Below are 22,391 nucleotides of genomic sequence, written 5' to 3' on the forward strand. Positions count from 1 at the left end.
GGCTGGGAGAAGTTTGTAGAGCAAGGCTTTTCCTCTGCTTCACTTCATGAGATGGCATGCTTCGCTTTCTCTGGCAGCCTTTGGCTTTGATTGCGTGAGTTTTATTGTGTGTGCTCTTGCCAATTGTTTACGTGCCAAAGCAGCATTTCAAAACGTGACTGTGCTACCAATGAGATCACTGCCCAAACTTGTGAGGAAAGACTTGAGCTCCATCAGGCAGGGAGACAGGAGGTGAGCTCAAGTCCACCTCCATGATTTGGTGCCTGGAGAATTTGTATTAGACGGATAGGTTCAGATGTGTGAACTGGCAAAGGCTGATGGGAGGGGCTGTGAGCAGGGCTTAATGGTAAGAAATGGAAGGTCAGGTAGCTACTGTTCACACATGGGAGAGAGAGACCCCCTCCCAAAGTAATCTACTATTTACTACATTGAGTGCTGGCCGGAAAACCAAGATTTTAATATTATAAAGAAACGTGTGAAAGATTTGTTGATTCTTCTGATACTTTGCTTGGGGGACTTTAGTAGTTGACCCTCTTATAAAAAAACATGACTTTAGGGGCCAGGTGGTGGCATACCTGGTTGAGCGCACACATTACAGTGCGCAAGGTCCCAGGCTCAAGCCCCTGGTCCCCACCTGCAGGGGGAAGGCTTCACTAGTGTTGCAGGCTACAGGTGTCTCTGTCTGTCACCCTCTACTCTCCACTCTCAATTTCTCTAATAATAAATCCTTTTTTAAAAGCATGACTTTAGAAGCCACAGTAACATTTTTAATGAAAAGTGACCTTGAGCTGTTTCATCTGGATGTGGCTTAAGGAGATTTCTTAGTTAAGACTCAGATGAAATCTCTTCAGAGATACCCCATTGCCCAGGGCAGAGGATTCTGCCGCCATTGCTGCCATTACCGGACTCTAGCTCCATCCCATACGCTCCTAGCCCAGGCTCACTTTCCACTTGTTCTGCCTTCTCCCTGGGTTTATGTCCCTCCACCTGTCTAGCCTGTGGTTGGATGCTCACCTGCTCTTTGCAGGTGCCCCTGTGCCATGGTCACCAGGACATTCTCCTTTCTTTGCATTTATCTCAGTTTTAACTTGCCTGTTTCCCCTGTATTAGAGCACAAGCTCCCTGTTAATCTGCTCCATTCTAAACCCTAGACCTGAACCAGACACAGCATAGGTTCTCCGTAAATGCTTGCCACAGGGAACAGTGATGGACGTCTTGCAGGATAACTATGACCCTGGACTTGGTAAATTGATCGAGAGTTGTCAGGAACCTTTGGGGAGAAACTAGAAAGAGTGGGAGTTGACGGGGAGCTCCTTCTGTGCCATCTATGTTCTCTTGTGGTACAAGGACTTGAACCCAGGGCCTTAAACTCAAGTAGGGCATGAGCTCTACCAAGTGAGCTGCCTCCTAGCTCCTGGCATCCTTACTGCAAGTTTTCTTGGCACGGCTAGTAACTATGGCAGCAGGCTATATGCCTGTCTGGTGAAATTGGCATTTCTCACACATAACTGGCCATAGTCTGCATTTCTAGGAATGTTCAGATGGGGCCCAGTTTCTGGCCCTAAAGACTCTTCACAGTAATGTCTAGATGTCTGCATGCTCTGAATACAAGTCTGTATAGGGATAATGGAACTGCATTTGTCTTTTGGATAGAGACAGCCGGAATTTGAGAGGAAAGGAGAGACCTGCAACACTGCTTCACCACTCGTGAAGCTTTCCCCCTGAAGATGGGTACCAGGGGCTTGAACCTGGGTCCTTGAGCATTGTAACGTGTGCTCAACCAGATGTGCCACAACCCAGCCCCTGCATGTGTCTTATCTCTCCTGACAGCTCATAGAGTGATGTTCCGGGGAGTGGCTAGGGCTGTTGGTTCTGTAGTGGCTTGCCTCGTCTGTCCTAGAATAGCACTGTCTCACTGGGGCTGTGCTGTCCCATGGCCTCACTTGATACTTATGGTAATCAGTTTCGTAGTGCTCTCCCACCCAGTTAGTCTGTGTGTCCTTGATAATGGGATGGACACTAGTCCCTAGAAGCCCGGCTGTATGCTGAGGCTTTCTGAATCATGGCCACTAGAGGGCTCCCTCACACCACTGACAGGCTGCTGGTTTTCACATGTTTTGCTTCTGAGGTTTCTTTTTTCTGTGCTTTCCAAGAGCCTAGCACAGAAAAAAGAAACGTCTGTTCTGGAGGTTTGTTTTCATGCAAAAGGAATAGCCAGATCTTCTGGAGATGCATTTCGTGGTCATCCTTGAGCCACAGAAGATTGAGGTCAAAGCATGTCTCCCAATCCCCAAAATCAGTCCAGATAAATATGATCTACTTCAAATTTTGTTTTTGTGTTCCAGGAGGTGGGACAGTAGATAAAGCACTGGACTCTTGAGCATAGGTCCCGAGTTGAATCCCTGGCAGCACGTGTGCCACAGTGATACTCTGGTTCTTTCACCTCGATAAATAAAACCTTTAAAATATTTTCATTAGTGATTTAACATTGATATACAGAATTACAAGGTAACGGGTGCGGTTCCACACCACTAGAGCTCTTTGTCCCCATCCCCTCCTCTGGAAACTGCAGTGGTTCTCCTAACGTCACAGATACAGGTTGACTATTATTTCTGTAACTATCTGTATATAGTTTTGCCCACTTTTTAAAAAATTATTTATTCCCTTTTGTTGTCCTAGTTTTATTGTTGTAATTATTATTGTTGTTATTGATGTTGTCATTGTTGGATAGGACAGAGAGAAATGCAAAGAGGAGGGGAAGACGGGGAGAAAAAGATAGACACCTGCAGACCTGCTTTACCGCCTGTGAAGTGACTCCCCTGCAGGTGGAGAGCCTGGGGAGCCGGGGGCTTGAATGGGGATCCTTACGCTGGTCCTTGCGCATCACCCCTCGTGCGCTTAACCCACTGCACTACCGCACGACTCCCTTGCCCACTTTTTCTGTTGTCCTACCCTTCCTTTCCAAGCCACACCTACACCTATTACTACATCTTAATGTCTTTCCTTTTTTCCTATCCTCTTGCTGGGTCCTGATGGAAGTGGGGTTCAAAGCCCTCTAGTCATTCTTTCCCTAACATTTCTCCCCTTCTGGGAGTGTAGACCAGAATTCTTTTTGGAGGTGCAGGAGGTGGGAGGTCTGGCTTCTGTAATTGCTTCTCCACTGGACATGGGCGTTGGCAGGTGGATCCACACCCTCAGCCTGTTTTTTTACCTTTCCCTAGTGGGGTAGGGCTCTGGAGAGGTGAGGTCCCTGGACACATTGGTGAGGTGGGCCACACGGAGTTCAGGATGGAATCGTGATAACATCTGAATGACAGTAAGATAAGAGGCAGGGCAAAATGTGTAATAAACAGGAATCAGAAATTAGGGATAGACCAGGTGAGAATAGGGATTTTAGGGTAGTAAGAAGCTAGGTGTTTTTAGGTATGTCCTTAGGGGGCCATGGCGATATTTTGCTTGAGCTTGATAATTAACATGGAGTAACAGTACTAAAGAAGCTGATGGGTGTGACAGGAACTGGAAGAGAAGCTCTGTGAAGCTGCTGTTGACAAAGCCACGGGGATGGACTAGGGGTTTCTAAGAAGCATGGCTCTGGCAGCTGGGGAAATGGCTTAGCTGGTAGAAAATCACCCTCATGCCCAAGGTTCCTGGTTCAGTTCCTGTCATTTCATGTACAAAGTGGCACTCTCGTCTCCCTCCCCTCCCCTCTTCGCCTTATCTGAAAAATCTCCCTCATATGTGGCCAATTGAAGTAAATTTAAAAGGAAAAACATGATTCTGGTATAGCTCATCTGACAGTACAGGGCTACTGTGTACATAATGCCAGGTCCTCTGTAGATTTACCAGAAGTGCCAGTGAGAGCTAGGGGAGTGATGCAAGAAAATCAGCTCATTATCTCCTTGACAACTGAGGCTCCCACCTGCAAAGACCCCCATGAGGCGACCTGTGGACCAACCATCAGTCCCCAGTGACTGAGGGTTTTCCTGGGGGTAATCTCTTCTGACTCCAGGCAGCACCTGAGCCTGGCCATGCATTGAGTTTTCCTTTCATAGCTTCAATGAAATCCCTGAGGTAGACCAGGTTGTATGACGAGGTGCGACTGGTAGCACACAGAGCTCTCCATCTTGGGCGCTCTGGACTCCCACTGGGTCTAGCAGAGGGAGCAGGAAGCACCAGGATCATTTGCTCTGAAGGCCTGATTCCAAGGGCATTGGGTACCCCAGCAGCCCAGGCATCACTCAGCCACTGAGGGTGAATACTGCATAAGGCCTCAGAGAGACCTGGACACAAAGGCAGGATGTAAGCTCAAGGTTCCTAGGCCCACACTCAGAAGTATTTTCTGAAAGCCTGCAATCTAAGGCATGTGTTTCAGGCTAGATGCTGGGTGGTGGGGATGCTGAATGGGGCCAGCTGCCCTCTGCCAGAGAAAGCCAAACACTGGGTAGGGGGTAGATAACATAATGGTTATGCAAAGAGACTCACATGTCCAAGGCTTCAAAGTCCCAGGTTCAATCCCCCCACCTTCCACCACCACACAAACCAGAGCTGAGCTATGCTTGTAATAATAAAGCATGTGGGGAGTAGGTCGGGTGGTAGGTGGCGCAAATTACAAGGACCAGCTTAAGGATCCCTGTTTGAGCCCCCAGCTCCCCACTTGCAAGAGGATCACTTCACAGGTGGTGAAGCAGGTCTGCAGGTGTCTGTTTATCTCCCCCCTCTGTCTTCCCCTCCTCTCCATTTCTCTCTGTCCTAGCCAACAATGACGACATCAATAACAATAAGTACAACAATAGAACAACAAGGGCAACAAAGGGGACTAGATAAATATTTTAAAAAATAATAAAGCAAGTGTGTAGTGATGGGAGAAGCAGCCAGTGGCTCATTCTGAAGAGTGGAGGTGGTTGATGTCACCAGTGCTAAAGGCTGCTGACCATCAGCTTTGCCCAAGTAGAGTATGTTAGACCTCTGACTCAAAAGCCACCTTCTTCAGCTATGGTGAGATGAGGCACAGTGCTCTGGGGGAGACTCCACTGGCCACTTTGAAGGCACAAGGTATTTCTTAGAACCCTACCTCCACTGCACCCACCTCACAGGCCCACTCCTAACTCTACAGGAAATCATAGTTATTTGAAACATTGTTTATTACTATTATTGCCTCCAGGGTTATGGCAAGGAAACTGAGCACAAGAAACCTGGTGGTAACACAGTGAGTTAAGCGACATGGCATGAAGCACAAGGACCAGCAGGATCCCGGTTCGAGTCCCCGGCTCCCCACCTGCAGGCAAAAAATAAATCATGGAAATAAAAAACTGAGAAACAGGGTTGTCCCTCGTCTGCCAACGATTAATATGCTAAAACTGGAGGCTGGAGAAATAGTTAACTGGTTGAACGCTAGACTCGAGTGCCCAAATCCCTGGCACTGCATGTACCAGAATGGTGCTCTGGGTTCATGTTCTTTCTCTCCATATAGCTCTAGCTCTTGTAAAACTCTCCAGAATGGTGCTCTGGGTTCATGTTCTGTCTCTCCATATAGCTCTAGCTCTTGTAAAACTCTCCAGAATGGTGCTCTGGGTTCATGTTCTGTCTCTCCATATAGCTCTAGCTCTTGTAAAACTGTCTCCAGAATGGTGCTCTGGGTTCATGTTCTTTCTCTCCATATAGCTCTAGCTCTTGTAAAACTGTCTCCAGAATGGTGCTCTGGGTTCATGTTCTTTCTCTCCATATAGCTCTAGCTCTTGTAAAACTCTCCAGAATGGTGCTCTGGGTTCATGTTCTGTCTCTCCATATAGCTCTAGCTCTTGTAAAACTCTCCAGAATGGTGCTCTGGGTTCATGTTCTGTCTCTCCATATAGCTCTAGCTCTTGTAAAACTGTCTCCAGAATGGTGCTCAGGGTTCATGTTCTTTCTCTCCATATAACTCTAGCTCTTGTAAAACTGTCTCTAGAATGGGAGTAGGGATCGACCTGCCAACACCCGTATTCGGCGGGGAAGCAGTTACAGAAGCCAGACCTTCCACCTTCTGTACCCCACAATGACCCTGCGTCTGTACTCCCAGAGGAATAGGAAGGCTATCGGGAGGGGATGGGACATGGAGTTCTGGAGGTGGGAATTGTGTGGAATTGTACCCCTCTTATCCTATGGTCTTTGTCAGTGTTTCCTTTGTATAAATTTTTTTTTTTTTTAAAGTCAGCTCAAAAATAAAACAACAGAACTATCATATATAATAAGTGCTTTTTTGTTGTTGCTGGCACCAGGGTTACTGTTGGGGCTTGGTGCCTACATGATAAATTTACCACTCCCAGTGACCTACCTTTCTTTCTCCCTTTTTTGATAGAGAAGGAGAGGAGAGAGAAAGAAAGACACCTGTAACACCGCTTCACTGCTCATGAAGTTTCCCCTTGCAGGCGGGGACTTGGGGCTTGGACCCGCTTCCTTGTCCACTGTAATGTGTTATCTGCAGGGTGTGCCATTGCCCAGCCTCTGTAATAAGTTGTTTTGTTTTTTAACTGAGCACCGCTCAACACTGGCTTATGTTGGTGTTAGGGACTGAACCTCGGGCTTGGAGCCTCCAACATGGAAGTCTTTTTTTTTTCTTCTTTTTTTATATTTATTTATTTTCCCTTTTGTTGCCCTTGGAAAGCAAGAATGATGATCAGGGACTCATCACACCTTTGCCTTGTTCTGTTTTAAAGTAAGGAAAAGAATAATTTTTGAAACATTAGATGAGGGAGAGGGGGTGAACACCAAAGAGAGCCAGAGCATCACTCTAGGGAGTCTGTGCCAGGGATCAAACTAGGGACCTCGGGCATGTAAATTCCATACTCTCTTCCTGACTCCACTGCCACCCTGATTGCTAATGAAGAACAATTTAAGACCTGTTGGGGATAGGAGATGGCATAATGGTTATGCAAACAGACTCTCATGCTTGAGGCTCCAAAGTCTCAGGTTCAGGCCCTCCCCCCCAACCCCCAGCAGTAGTCTAGAAAAAAGAAGAAGAGCAAAGCTACCTGTTACAGGCTTTGTTCCAGAAGGAGGTCTCGGGATGGGCAGATCTTTAGGTCTTACCCCCAAAATCCAGTTTCTGGTTTTCCAGCCCCACCTCCTCTTATCTGTTTATCCATCCCCTAGACCCTGAAGGAGTTAGAGGTTTGATTAGTAACTCCTGTCTTCATTGTAGGTTTAAATAGCAGTAAGCCAGCCAGCATATTTTCTCTTTTTGAAATGCAGGGTGATAGTGTTTGGCTTTTTTTTTTTTTTTTTTTAACCAGAGCACTGCGCAGTTCTGGCTCATGGTGGTGTGGGGTATTTGGGGTATTGAACCTGCGACTTTGGAGCCTCAGGCACGAGAGTCTCTTTGCATAACCATTATGCTGTCTACCCCTGCCCAGTGTTTGGCTTTCTGTAGCAGAGGGCAGCTACCCCCATTCAGCTTCCCCACCACCCAGCATCTAGCCATCGGCCATCTATGCTCCCCCCCCCAACTCCAGCTGCTTTACCGTGAAGAGCAAGCCAATCTCTTTGTGGCAGCTCTTCTGTAATGACAAGCTGGGACCCTTGCTCTCAAAGGCAACACATCCACTAACCAGCTTTTAAGGAAAAGGAGCCAGCCCTGCTGAGATGAGTTCTGCCTGCCTGGGTTTTTGTGTTTGTTGTTGTTTTGCCACCAGAATTCTAGTTAGTGCTTGGTGCCTGCCTGGTCCACTGCTTTTGGAAGCCATTTTCTTCCCTTTCCTTCCCTTTGTTTATTTGAGAGAACAGTAAGAAATTGAGAGAGGAGTGATATATATACATATATATATATATATAGAGAGAGATACTTATAGCATTGCTTCACAGCTCCTGAAGCTTCCCCCCCTGCAGGTAGGGACCTAGGGCTTGAACTGGGGTAACCTATACATGGTAACATGCACTCTACCAGTTGTGCCACTGCCCAACCCAGAGCCAAGTTGTCTTGATGTTCACAGACCTCTGGGTCAGCTCAGGCCATGGCAAGAATGATGGTCTATTGTTGACTACTGGGAGCTCAGCCAGATAAGACCCCTCCCTGCAGGTGGACAGAACTTTGAGAGGCAGGGCCGAAACATCTAAAGGCTTCCTCGCTCTGCCACCCACCCATGGTGACTAGAAGGCTGAACTCAGCTGGGATGTCACCTGAAGTTTCCACATAGGACCTTTCCTTGCAGCTGAGCATGGTAGCCACCTGGTAGTCAAAATCCCACAGTGAGTCAGGAGCCAGGGAGGAAGGACACACTGGAGGCCCTTTGACGACTTGCCTTGAGAAATCACAGTGCCTCCAGACGCAAAGTGAGCTAATACAGGACTCCTCAAAGGGAGAAACGCCAGTGCCTATGTGGTCCTGTCTCAGTGCTGTATCACCCTCCCACACCAGCACTTCCCCAGCATAAATGAGTCAAGGTCTTTTCTCAGCCTTTGTCAGGCTCATCTACATGCTTAGTTCAGGCATTCTCTGGGATGTCTGAGATGTAACTTCTCTACAGCTTATCAACCCTGGCTCTGTGGACACCTGATCTTGGGATTCCTTTTTCCTTTTTTGCCTCCATGGGCACTACAAATCCACTACTCCTGGCAGCCTTTTTTTTTCTTTCAATTTTATTGAGTAGACAGAAATTGAGAGGAGTGGTGGAGAGATGGAGCAAGAAAGACACCTATAGACCTGTTTCACCGCTTGTGAAACTTTCCCCCTGCAGATGGGGAGCCGGGTGCTCAAGCCCAGATCTTTGTGTGGGTCCTTGGGCTTCATTCTATGTGCACTTAACCTAGTGCGCCACCACTGCCCCCATTTCTTTCTTTTTTTTTTTTTTTAAGATTTATTTATTACTGAGAAAGGAGAGAGAGAGAAAGAACCAGACATCACTCTGGTACATGTGCTGCTGGAGATTGAACTCAGGACCTCATGCTTGAGAATCTAGTGCCTTAGACCACCCCCCCCCTTCTTAGTATTTTTGTTTGACAGGACAGAAATTGAGAAGGAAGAGGAGATAGGGAGAGAAAGACACCTGCAGACCTTCACAGCTTAAGAAGTGTTCCCTGGGGGCCGGGTGGTAGCCCACCGGGTTAAGCGCACATGGCACGAAGCCCAAGGACCAGTGCAAAGACCCTGCAGGGGGGTCGCTTCACAAGCGGAGAAGCAGGACTGCAGGTGTCTTTCCCCTCTGCAATCTTCCTCATCTTTCTCGATTTCTCTCTGTCCTATCCAACAACAGCAATATCAACAATGACAGTAAACAACAAGGGCAACAAAAAGGGAATAAATAGCCTCCAGGAGCAGTGGATTTGTAGTGCAGGCACAGGGCCCCCAGTGATAACCCTGGAGCCCCCCTCCAAAAAAAAAAAGTTGCCTCTGCAGGTGGGGAGTAGAGACTTGAACCCTGGTCCTTGAGCATGGTGATATGTGCACTTAACCAGGTGCACCACCACCCAGTCCTGACCTTGGGCTTCCTGTTTGCACTTCTAAGGAGGTGGGGAGTTGGGGGTGGGTGAGTCTGGAAGCCCAGTGCTCCAGTTATGGGCTCTCACAGCTATACAAATCTCACCTAGTGTCACTGTGTGGTTGTCTGGAGAAGCAGAATCTGCTGTGAGTATTGCTTCTGTCTCCACTGGCCTCTCCACAGCAGCTGGTGTACAAGCTCAGCCACAGGGCGTCTCAGAGCTAGCACTGGTTGGAGTGGGGTGCTGCTGCTGGGGCAGGACTGCTCTTCATGAGAGAGCCTGTTCTCAGGCCCTACTGCCCCTCCACTCTCCCTTCAGAGAAAGGACATCCTCGGGGGCTTCTTGTGACCTGGGGGTGAGGAGCACGGCTTCTGGTCCTGCGGAGAGGAGACCCACAGACTCCACACAGGTCTCCAAGGAGAGACTCACTCTAATGGATCATGGATGGTCTACCAAGAGTCTCACCGTCAAGATGTGACTGGGGAGACAGCATAATGGTTATGCAAAAGGACTGTCTGCCATGCCTGAGGCTCCCATGTCCCAGGTTCTGTCCCACGCACAGACATAAGCCAGACCAAAGTCTTGTTCTCTGGTTAGAAAGTAAAATAAAAGGCTCAAAGTGTTTCTGTTTGGAAGTCAGATCCTGCATGTCCACCTGTAAACCCACATGGTAGATGGTAGGGACAGCAGCTGCCCCCTGTGCCAGGCACTTTGTTGAGTACGTGGCCCTTGGTAAATCTTAACTAACCTAGGCGTTGAGGTGTCTCAGGGTCACCTGGGAAATGTCAGAGGTTATAAACAAGACCTTATTTTAATCAGCATGTATATAAGCTAGAGAAAGCAGACTGATAGGATCAATGGCAGAACACTTTCTCCCAGTCAGGAGAGCAGGTGCTCTCTGCTCTGTGTCTGCCAGACCAAAGGCAAGTCCAGGGTGCCATACTGTTCAGGGGAGGATGGAAATCCCAGTCCATTAAATCTAAGTGTTGTTAGTTTAGTCAGGGGAAAACAAAATAAAGTGAGCTGATGCAACAGGTGTACTGCCAGTTGCAAATCCTGTAACCCACAGCCTTCTCCGCAGTTGCCCTCCTAATCTTTAGATTAGTATAACCCTGGACTCCACCTTCCAGGAATGCGCCCCTCCACCCTGACCCTGATCTTCAAGCGCATGGGTGCAGCCTCCCATACCAGCTGCCCTGCAAGGTCCTTCTTAGGCTCCAGTGACCTGCAAGGAGATTATACCTGCAAATCTTCAGAGCCAAAAGCCCAGAGAGGGGGGCGGTGGAGAGAGACTTGGGAGCTGGGTTGCTGCCCCTTCCCCCAGCCAGGTATAGACCAAGATGACACTCCATGATAGATCAGTAAATCCACACAGTGAGATTATCTTCCTCCCTCTAGGAAGTTTGTTAAGGAAAACACAAAGGTACACAAGCAGGCCCAGATTTGGAAGAGTTCCCAGAGCTGCCCTTTTGGAGACCACGGTTTGCTAAATAACGGGAGCCCAGAGTGTGGGCGTTGGGAGGTGGGATGGGGAGGATGCAGAACAATGTTCATTGGGGTAAGGAGGGAACTGAGGCAGCCTCCATGGTTAGAGCAGAGAGGAGATCCTGGCGGCTCAATGACTTCCATGCAGAGGGGCGGGGCAGGGGCACAGTGGGACTCTGTAAAGGTGTGGGGGGGGCGCCCTAGGAAGGGAGGAGGACGGGCGCGGGAAAGGTACCGCACTCGGCAGAGGCTCCCGCCCCCATGAACAGGAGCGGTCGCCCCTAGGCAGCCCCAGTCCCGGGAAGGTTTGAAAGCTGCGGCGCCCCGGCGGCGCGGGGAGAAAGATGGAGCGGTTTCCATGGCGACGCGGGGCGCACAAGGAAAATAAGTAGGCGGCGCGGGCTGCGGTAGCCGCGCCCCCGCGGGACTCGGGCGCGGGGGAAGGGGTGCCCCGCGGGCACGGGTCCCTGCGGCCCGCGCGGCCCCCCCATTGGCAGCGCCCGTGTGCGCGTGTGCGGGGGGAGTCACCCCCCGGGGGGCGAATGGTACAGTCCTCCGCCCGCTCCCCGCCGGGGCCGCAGCGAGAGCGAGCGAGCGAGCCGAGAGCGGAGCCGCGCCATGGAGGGCGTCAGCAGCCAGCGCAGCCTGTCCTACAGCCGCTGGAGCTACGACGGGTAGGGGGCTCGGCCGGGGGCGCCGGGATCCGAACCGCTGAGCCCAGAGAGGGCGGAGCTGCGGGGCTCCCGGGCTGGCACCGGAGGATGGCAGGAGGGGCTGCCTTCTCCTCCTGTCCCCGCTCGGGCTGCCGGCGGCAAGCAGCTGGGGGGCCGGGGGCGCCCCGCCACGGCAGGCCGCGCCCCCAGCGTCCCGGAACCGGCGGCGGGCTTGCGGGCTTGCCAGGCGGCGGCGGGCTTGCGGGGCAGCGGGGTTGCGGGGTTGCCAGGCGGCGGCGGGCGTGGGCGGCCGGGAGCGGCGCGCCGCGTTTCCCCAAGGCCGGGATCTTCCTCTCTGGCGAAGGGAGCGAAGACAGGGCGCACGGCGGCCCGGAGAAGGGGGTTGATTTATTCTGAGGCGGTGATGACTCCTTTTTCGTGCTGTGCTAAATGCTACCCGCTCCTCCTTTTCAAAGGCACGTAGACACAGCATGCAGCAGGTGTTGTGTGTGTGTGTGTGTGTGTGTGTGTGTGTGTGTGTTTATCTTTACAACCCCCGTGGCGCTAAAGGATCCGGTCGTGACCTGCACTGTCTGGGGGACAAACTTCCTTAAACCGCTGCCTGCGCTTGTCTCAAGTCCTGTGCCCTGAGCCCTGTGTTCCGCCGCATTTCATTCATTTCTGGGGCACCCCTACTCCGCCAGATTCCAGCCGCAGGAGTCCAGTCTCTGACCAGGCTAATTCCCCAGGGCCCTTCCTGCTGCATCCCTAGGCGCTCTTTCTCCCTCCACTCTCCCACCTGTCTGTCTGTCTGTACCTTCTCCAGATCTGCTCAAAAGTTTGTCCTGTCTCCCTCCTGAAGATGGGTGCAACTGGTGCAACCCTTTCTTGGCTTTTATTGCCCTCTCCGAGGAAGAGTAGCATCTGGGATAGTTGAGCATCGCTTTGCAACACCGTCCTAGCAGGCGGCTCCCTGTACCTCACACTGGCCCTTGGGAAGAGCAGTGCTCTCTATGGAGAGGAACTCTGAAAATGACTAGAGGACCAAACCATTCAGTTCAAAACAACAAAACCTTCAAACCAGTGTTCAGATCCCTAATCACATATTCCTTCACATGCTCAGCAAACAGGTCTGAGTGCAGAGGAAGTGCTAGAGGCTGGAGATAAGGAGATAAGACATAATCACACACACCCCCACCCCAGCTGAACACAGAGTCTTAGACTCTGGTAGAATGTATTATAGTAATCCCATATGTGAAAGATGCAACGCACATATGGGAGGGGATTTCTAAATTGAAAGAATTCCTATATAGGGGCCAGAAGGTGGCACACCTGGTTGAGTGCACATGTTATAGTGCGCAAGGACCCAGGTTTGAGTCCCCTGGTCCCCACCTGCAGGCAGAATGCTTCACAAGTGGTGAAGCAGGGCTGCAGGTGTCTCTCTGTCTCTCTCCCTGTCTATTATCCCCTTCCCTCTCAATTTCTGGTTGTGTCTATCCAATAAATAAATATTTAAATATATATATTAAAAAAAAAGAATTCCTATATAGTTACTAAACACTTTTTCTTTTCCCCTGGGGGAAAAAAATAATCAAAAGCTGCAAGATTCGAATTAGACAACCTGGATTCAAACCCTGAATCCATCTGGCTAACCTTGAACAAACTGCTTTCTCTCTAGGCTCTAGAATTCCGTTTCTTCATCAGTGTATTGGTAGGTACTATGAGTATAAAGTGAGACCACAGGTGTAAAAGGCTTGGTACTCTGCCTGGGATATGATAGAGTGCCCAGGATAATAACGCCCAGAACATCCCAGTACCTGTTGCTTTTTTTTTTTTTTTTAATGCGGTTCCAGGGCATGAATTCAGGGTTTTGCTACTGTGTGTGAATACCTCTGAGTCTCTTCGAGGGCCTGGATTTTAAAACTCATTTTGTATTTATTTATTTTAAAGGTTTTTAAAAAATATTTATTTATTCCTTTTTGTTGCCCTTGCTTTGTTGTTGTAGTTATTGATGTCGTTGTTGGATAGGAGAGAGAGAAATGGTGACAGTAAGGGAAAACAGAGAGGGGAGAGAAAGACAGACACCTGCAGACCTGCTTCACCGCCTGTGAAGCGACTCCCCTGCAGGTGGGGAGCCGGGGGCTCGAACCAGGATCCTTATGCTGGTCTTTGTGCTTTGCGCCACGTGTGCTTAACCCTCTGAGCTACCGCCGACGCCCTTATTTTGTATTTATTAACCAGAAAGAGAACTAGAGCATCACTCTGGCATCACTCTGCTGTGTGGGGATAGAACTTATATCTGCGTGCCTGCATGTACTGTGTCTTGTCAGTGAGCCACCTTTCTGCCTGCTTTTGAGAGAGAATGAGACAGGGAGAGACACAGAGACAAGGGACCCCTGGGCACCCTTTCACCTCCATGGACCTCCCCTTTTGCTGTCCATAGTCTGCCCCTGTGGTGCTGAGACCTGAACTCAGAATTCCACCTCCTGGCTCCAGATGCTGTTTCATTAGTGAATATTGTAAATGTCTCGGGAATGCCTGTTCTTTCATAGAATCTTAGTTTTAAAATCATTGTTCTTTCTACACCCCTAAATAGAGACATTTCTTGGGGTCTTGTCCTCACAACTCTTTTTTTTTTTTTTCTGCTGCCAAAGTTATCCCTGAAATTTGTTGCCTGTGCTGCAAATCCACTGCTCTTGGCAGACATTTTTCCTTTTTCTTTCCTTCCTTTCTAAAAAATATTTTATTTATTTATTTGGGTAGAGAAAGAGAGAAATCAGGAGGGGGAGAAGGGAGACAGATAGAGAGAGAGAAAAATACCTACAACATGCTTCACCATTTGTGAAGCTTTTCCTCCTGCAGGTGGGGGCCAGGGACTTGAACCCAGGTTCTTATGCATTGTGGCACTCAACGAGGTGCGCCACCACCTGGCTCCCTTCCCCCCCCCTCCTTCCTATTTTTGTTTGCTAGGACAGAGAGAAATTGACAGGAAGAAAGACAGATACCTGCAGACCTGCTTCACTGCCTGTGAAATGTCCCCCCCTGAAGATGGGGAGTAGGGGGCCCAACCCAGGTCCTTGCTTGGGGAATTGTGTGCACTCAACCAGGTGTGCCACTACCGAGGGCTCCCCCCCACCAACTCTTTTCTTACCTTGACAACTTCAACACCTGTGGAGCTTTGTAAAGAAAACACTTTTCTTGACCCTTGTCCAAATTAGCTGAATCAGGTGTGGGAGCCTGGCATCACTATCTGTGTGAAACTTCCCAGTTGCTTCTGCTACAGTTGACTGGGCCACCCACTAGCACTACTGGTCTATACCAGCCTTCTGCATTTTGTAGTAAGGGCTTAGGAGTGTGTTTTATCTGACCAGAGCACTACTGAGTCCCCTGGTTTATAGTGGTACTAGAGATTAAACCAGGGACTTCTGGTGCCTTGGGAATAAAAATCTGTTGTGTAAACAACTGCACTATTCCTCTAAGGCTATGACTTAGTATTTCTCTTTCTTTCTTTCTTTCTTTCTTTCTTTCTTTCTTTCTTTCTTTCTTTTCTACCACCATGGTTATCTCTAGGATTTGGTGTTGGTATTATGAATCCATTGCTCCAGGTAGGTTTCCCCCCCCCACCCCGGCACTATTTTATTTGACAGGACAGAGAGAAATTGAGAGAGGAAGGGAGACAGAGCAGAAGAGAGAAAGAGACAACTGCAGACCTGCTTCACTGCTTGTGAAGCGTCCCCCCTGCGGGTGAGGAGCTGGACCTGGAACCCAGATCCTTGAGCGTGGTGATGATATACAGCACTTAGTTTTTCAAACATAAGCATTGAATTGTTTTTTTTTTTAAATATAGATAGATAGATAGATAGATTTCAGTAAAGCTGTTAAAAACATTACACAAGCAACATTTAAAGTGAATTTGGTGTTGGAGGAAGTAAGTAATCCTGCAGAGCAAAGGACTTGAATGCCTGAAGCTTCTGGTCTCATACCCTGTGCCACATGTATGTGAGTGGTACTCTGGTTTCCCTCCCTCCCCCCTTCCCTCCCATGTGGAATTCCATCTCTCTCTCTCATATGAAATAAAATAGGTCTTTACAGAAAAGTGAAGTCTGTGACTCTTCTGTCCTCACTCCCACCTTCAGTCCTTAGAATTAAAGCACCAGAAGCTCTTACTTTCCATCCCTGTTCTCAGGCCTCTGTCCCCACGGAGTCATGGATCCCAGGAAGCCACTGTCTCGGGTTTCCGTTGAGACAGACTAGTGTGTCGTCTGTGCATGCGGCTGGTACGCTCATGCTCCTTTCCCCTCTGCATCAGGACCATCTTAAGTGAGTTGTTTCTTGCTGCTGACAGTAGTTACTGGTCAGTCAGCTGGAGATTCTGTGGATGAGCACAGCGGGCCAGGTTGGGCTCAGTGTTTCAGGCCTGTCCTTCCTTACTCGGTGCCTCCTCACTGTGAGGCTTTTCCTGGACTCCCTGGTCTTCCTGAGATGTGTGTGCTGGAGGAAGGGCTCCCAGGGAGAGGGTAAGAGCTGCAAGCCCCTTCAAGGCCTTTGTTTGAAACTTGCACAGTGTCACCTCACTGTGTTGTATTTGTCAGAGTCGGTCAAAATGGAGCCCACATTTTACAGCTAACCATGTGAAGCTTAACCATGTGAAGAAAAGAGCTGTAAGCAATTTATGGCCATTTGTATCATTTAACCGCAGTGGGCTGCCCGCATTGTGAAAATTGCTGATGGCTTTTTGTTCCAACCATCCAAATGTGAGAATGTGCTCAATCTTTCCTCTCCAATTATGTTCCATCCCATTCTTCTGCTTTCAATTAATTAATTTTTATTGCCACCAGGGTTATTGCTGGGGCTTGGTGCCTGCCCAGCAAATCCACCACTTTTGGTGGCTGGCTCTCTCTCTCTCTCTCTTTCTTTCTTTACTTTTTTCTGTGATGGGACACATATAAATTGAGAGCGAGGTTGAGGGGGAGAAAGACAGACAGACACCTGCAGACCCACTTCACCGCTTGTGAAGTGTCACCCCTGCAGTTGGGGAGTGGAGGCTAAAACCTGGGTCCTCGTGCATGGTAATGTTTGTGCTCAACCCTGCCCAGCCACCTCTCATTTCCATCCCATCCCATCCCATCCCATCCCATCCCATCCCATCCCATCCCATCCCATCCCATCCCATCCCATCCCATCCCATCCCCCCCACGCCACCCCACCCCACCCCACCCCACCCCACCCCACCCCACCCCACCCCATTCTTTTTGCAGGATGTACCCTGATCTCAATGATAAGTTCAGTGTTTTCTTTTGTTTTTAATGGGACAGGTTGTTGTCTTTAATAGCCCATGTTTTGTGTGTTATTCCCAGAATCTGTAATTTGTATTTGTTCATATTTTTTAAGTTACTTTTTAATTAGAGATTTAATAATAATTTTGAAGGTTATAAGATAGTAGGAGTATAGTTCCACCAGTTCTGTGTGTTTTTGCTGTTGTTTTTTCTTTGTTTTTGACATTGAAGTCTATTTTTTTTCAAGTCCATTCTTACTGTGGAGTCGTAGTATAAAGCTTTTATTTTTATTGTTTACTTTATTCTATTTTTGCCTCCAGGAAATAGACGCTGCAGGTGTCTATCTTTGTCTCCCCTACTCTGTCTTCTTCCCCTCCTCTCTTGATTTCTGTCTGTCCTATCTAACAACAGCAGCAGCAGTAATGGCAACAACAATAATAATAACAGCAATGATAAAATAGCAAGGGCAACAAAAGGGAAAAAAAATAGCCTCCAGGAGCAGTGGATTCATAGTGCAGGCACCGAGCCCCAGTAATAAACCTGGAGACAAAAAAAAAAATCACTTATCCTATTATATTATGTGCTCTTACAGTCTCTGTTCTGCTCCATTACTCAATCTGTCTGCCTGAGCACCAGTACCACCTTCCTGTGATCTTGAACTCAGGCAGTTTAGGATGATCAGCCTCCTTCTCCTTGCTCCCTCAAAACGAGACCACCAGTTGATTATTGGACAGTGGTGGTGATCCCTTCCTGGTTCTTGCCTTATTTGTGTTCCTGGTCAGGCTTCAGCCTAAACTCTCAGTCAGGCTGCCCTTAGCAAGTGAAAAGCTTTCCTGGTGAGTGAAGGCCTTCCACCTCTGGGCTGTGGTGAGAAAACTGGAGTGAATCCAGGCAGGCGAGAATCCTCTGCAGTTTCTGTTTTCAGTTCTTCTGGGTGTAATAGTAGGAGGAGAATTCCTGGATTATGTGATGATTCCCTGAGTAGCTTTTTGAGGAAACAACACTCCAAGGAATGAGGACTCCCATTTTTCCACATTCTAGCCTCTACTTCCTTTTTAATGCTATTCTTAGAGTTTCCCTAAGATGTGTGAAATTGTTTCTCATTTGGCCTTTTATTTTTCTTTTCTACTTAGTGTAGTGATGTGAGTGAGCCATACTGGATGTGGCTACTACTTATTTGTTTTATATTATTTATTTATTTATTTATTTTAGCCTCCAGGGTTATTGCTGGGGCTCAAGGCCTGCACTATAAATCCACTGCTCCTGGAGGACCTTTTTCCTGTTTTGTCGCCCTTGTTACCTTTGTTGTTGTCGTTATCATTATTGTTGTCATTGCTGTTGTTGTTATTGGATAGGGCAGAGAGAAATCCAGAGAGAAGGGAAGACAGAGGGGGAGAGAAAGACATCTGCAGACCTGATTCACCACCCATGAAACGACCCCCCTACAGGTGGGAAGCCGGAGGCCTGTCCTTGCGCTTCACACTATGTGCGCTTAAACTCTGACCCCCACTTGTTTTATTTAAATTACTTTATTTGTATTAATGAGAGATACAGATAGACCCCAGAGTACTGATTATCTATTCTATCCCCCCCTTTTTCCCACAGTGGCATAATTTTTAAAATATTCTCCACAAATAAACCAGTGAGTTGTTGTTATTGCTGTTCTTGGAAAGGACAGAGAGAAATTGAAAGAGGAGGGCAAGACAGAGAGAGGGAGAAAAAGAAGCGACCTCCTGCAGGTGGAGAGCTGAGGGCTTTAACCAGCATCCTTAGGCCAGTCCTTGTGCTTCATGCCATGTGCTGTTAACCTGCTGTGCTACCGCCCAGCCCCCTGCTTTTAATTTTCCTAAGCAACCTCCATGTTCCTCAACTTACCTTGTTGGCACAACCATGTTTATTTATTTTAATATTCTGTTTATTTTATTTTGGACAGAGACAGAGAAATTGAGAGAGAAGGGGGAGTTAGGGAGTGAGAGAGAAAGACACCTACAGCACTGCCTCACCATATGTGAAGCTCTCTCCTCCAGCTAGGGACTGAGGGCTTGAACCCTGGTAACTTGTGTGCTCAACCAGGTGTGCCACCACCCACCCCCACAGTTTTTATTTCAAGTCTAGGGTATTTATTCTTTGTTGTTGTTGGTATAATGCTTTTGGTATAATATCTACAACTCCAAGATCATGAAGATTTACTTCCACATCCTCCTGTATTGTGGCTAAAAGCTTATGTTTAGGTCACCGATCCATTTTGAGTTAATTTTTTTTTTTTTGCGTGTGATAGAAGGTAGCGAGATCCAGCGTCATTCTTCTGCATATGGAAATCTAGCAACCCCAGCACCATTTGTTAAAAAGACTGTTTTTGAGTTGACAAAATAGTTCACTTGAATAGTGTGTTTGTTTTGTCATGGGCACACTCAGGTTTGAGCCCAGCCCCCTACCACACTGAGGGAACTTCAGTGCTACGGTGTCTTTCTGTCTCTTTCTGCAAAAATTGGACTGGACCTGTGAAGCCCCAATGATAATGGGGGGGAAAAAGAAGGAGAAGAGAAGAAAATCAGCTATTCTTTCCCTAGTGGATGGGTTTCTCACACACACACACACACACACACACACACACACTCAGTTGATTATCAATAATTTTTTTTTTCCCCCTAGACTCTCAGTTCTGTTTCTTTGGTCTGTATGTTTATCCTTATGCCAGTACCTATTGGTTTGATTACTTAAGTGTTCTGTTTTTGCTTTTTTCACCAGAGCACTGCTTAGCTCTGGCTTATGGTAGACTAGGTGTTGAACCTGGGATCTTTGATGCCTCAAACATGGAAGTCTTTTAGCATAACCGTTATACTATTTCCCTAGCCCCATCCTTATTTTTTTAAACATTTAAAAATATTTTTATTGGGAGTTGGGCGGTAGCGCCGTGGCTTAAGAGCACATGGCGCAAAGTGCAAGGACTGGCATAAGGATCCTGGTTTGAGCCCCTGGCTCCCCACCTGCAGGGGAGTCACTTCACAGGTGGTGAAGCAGGTCTGCAGGTGTCTATCTTTCTCTCCCCCTCTCTGTCTTCCCCTCCTTTCTCCATTTCCCTCTGTCCTATCTAACAATGTTGACATCAATAACAACAACAATAATAACTACAACAACAATAAAAAATAAGGGCAACAAAAGGGAAATAAATAAAATTTAAAATATTTTTTATTAGTGGTTTAATAGTAATTTACAAGATTGTAAGATAATAGGGGTATAATTCCATACCACTCCTACTACCAAAGTTCTGTGCCCCAGCCACCCACAGTGGTAACCACTATGGTTCCCCCAAGATCATACATATGGGTTGACTATATATATTTTTTTTCAAGTTCATGTGTTTTAATTTTATACATCCATTTGTGAGTGAAGCCATCCCATAGTTGTCCTTCATTTTTCCTCTTCACTCTCAGATAAGTGAAACCGTGCTTGACTTTCCCAGATGTTCTCCAGAATTTCTTCCCTGTCAGTGAAAGTGCAAAATCAAAAGTTCTTTGTTGTAAAAGTTTCTGGTCGCAGTGGAACTGGGGTTCAGAGCCCTCTAGTCATCTTCCACTAACAAAAAAATTCTTTTGGGGGGTGCAGTAGTAAAAAGTTCTGGTCTCTCAATACCCCCAGCCTGTTTCTGTCTTTCTCTAGTGAGGTAAGGCTCTGGAGAGGTGAGGTTCTGGGACACATTGTGGTGAGGTTGTCTTTATGAAACGGGGAGCTTTCTTGGAAAGGGCCCTGGGGCAGTGTGAAGGGAGTTGGGAGTCCAAGATTGTTAAGATTGTTTGATTTTATTTTATGTTTTTTAAATAGCAGAGTGCTGCTCATTTCTGGCTTATGGTGGTTCTGAGGACTGAACCTGGTGCCTTGGAGCCTCAGCTACGAAAGTCTTTTTGCATAACCACTATGTTATCTTCCCGGTCAAGCCTAAGATTTGACTGTAGCTGTCAACCCCCCTCTGATGGCAAGTCACAGGGTTCATTGCACCTGTCTCCCCTGAAGGTAAAGGGGCTGGACTGGCTGATCAAGCTCTCTTGCAGTCCTGGTGTTTTCAGTCACTATGTCCTCAGTGTTCGTTCTGTGACTGGGAAGGCCAGGTGGAGGCATAAGAACAAGGCCAGCTACCTCACCAATGTGTCCTGGAGCCTCACATCCCCAGAGCTGTATCCCACTAGGGCAAGACAGAAACAGACTGGGGGTATGGGTCAACCCATCAACACCCATATACAGCAGAGAAGCATTACAGAAGCCAGACCTTTCGCCTTCTTCACCTCATAAAGATCTTTGGTCCATACTCCCAGAGGGATAAAGAATAGGGAAACGTCCAGTGGAGGGGAGGAGATATGGAACTCTGGTGGTGGGAATTGTATGGAATTGTACCCCTCTTATAGCACAGTCTTACAATCATTAAATCACTCATAAAACAAAGTAAAATAAAAAGAACAAGGCCAGCTAAGGCTCTGCACATGGCAGTGACGACTCAGGAGCTTCTGGGTAGGCTAAGTCGGAGTGACCACCAGAGCCAGCTTACTGGAGGTCTTGCCTTGTTACAAGATGTTATAGTGGAGCTGCTTTTCTTCTCTGGATTTGTAGCAGATGACTGAGGACAGTGAATGCAAGTGTCGTGCTGGCATGACGGGCACCTTGGGTGGTCAGGGTGTGGGAGGAGTTCATCATGGAGAGGCCAGGGCTTCTCCGCCCCTCGGGACATGCCATACTGAGGTCTGAATTAGTCTCACCCTGCATTCTGCCAGGTAGCATCGTGGGATGTGTCCAGGCAAATCCAGGAAGCCCGGGGGTAGGGACATCACCTGTGACGAGGTATGTGAAAGGCTTGGAGAACAGTCCCCACGCAGGGGTCTGAGACAGGCGCCTGTGGACACCTGCTTTCTTCTGGGAAATCCTATCCTCTGAGGATGGATAATCGCCATCTGTCCGCATGCCACCTGGGTGCCACTAGCCAAGCGTTGCTTAGGAGACAGTTGCCCCTTCTGTCTCCATCCTGAGCAGTGTGGGGGTCCTGGGTTTGAGTCAGGTAAACCTACCGGCTCATTCATTCATTCATTCATTCATTCATTCATTCATTCATTCAGGAAAGGGAACGTGAGCACATGTGATGCCAGGACTTTAACTTGAAACCTCTTGTAAGACTCCAGCACTTTATGTGCTGTGCCATCTCCCAGGCCACATGCTCTGATCATCTGAAAATGAACAGAGGTTCTTACAAGTGTGGAGAGCAGGGTGGGGTGTGTGTGTGTGTGTGTGTGTGTGTGTGTGTGTGTGACCTATTGGGGAGCTGCTAGGCAGACCCTCCCCTGCCCCTAGCCCATCCCAAGGAAGTAGGGGTCCCAGACCCTTGCTGGGACTGTCATCCCCCAAGAGGGGCTTGGAGACACGGCTGCCATCAGTGTTGGATGAATCCTCGCAGCCTCTGCAGGACCTTGATACCATCTCCTTTGGTCTCACTTTTAGTGTAACCAGAGAGCCCAGGGACCAGGCCCAAGTGGGGACTGTGGAT

At 48.2% G+C, this 22,391-nt stretch overlaps 1 protein-coding gene and 1 long non-coding RNA gene across 5 annotated transcripts in view; one reads left to right on the top strand and one right to left on the bottom strand.

Moving 5' to 3' along the window:
* Nucleotides 1–5,198: 5,198 nt before the first annotated feature.
* Nucleotides 5,199–11,083, bottom strand: LOC132533896 (uncharacterized). The gene is made up of 3 exons (XR_009545651.1): nt 10,693–11,083; nt 8,973–10,039; nt 5,199–6,276 (listed from the first exon to the last, which is right to left on the bottom strand). It is a non-coding gene; the product is annotated as an uncharacterized LOC132533896 (long non-coding RNA).
* Nucleotides 11,084–11,380: 297 nt separating this feature from the next.
* TUB (TUB bipartite transcription factor) overlaps nt 11,381–22,391 on the top strand; it is an 82,739-nt gene continuing 71,728 nt past the window's right edge. For 3 of the 4 annotated variants that reach the window (XM_060176985.1, XM_060176990.1, XM_060176989.1), the window contains exon 1: nt 11,381–11,609. In XM_060176985.1, the coding sequence (XP_060032968.1) occupies nt 11,554–11,609 (56 nt within the window). In that variant the 5' untranslated portion in view covers nt 11,381–11,553. The remainder of the gene's footprint in view (nt 11,610–22,391) is intronic. The other variant, XM_060176986.1, reaches the window with a different exon arrangement.

This window comes from Erinaceus europaeus, chromosome 17, assembly GCF_950295315.1.
Source record: "Erinaceus europaeus chromosome 17, mEriEur2.1, whole genome shotgun sequence".
Taxonomy (NCBI): domain Eukaryota; kingdom Metazoa; phylum Chordata; class Mammalia; order Eulipotyphla; family Erinaceidae; genus Erinaceus; species Erinaceus europaeus.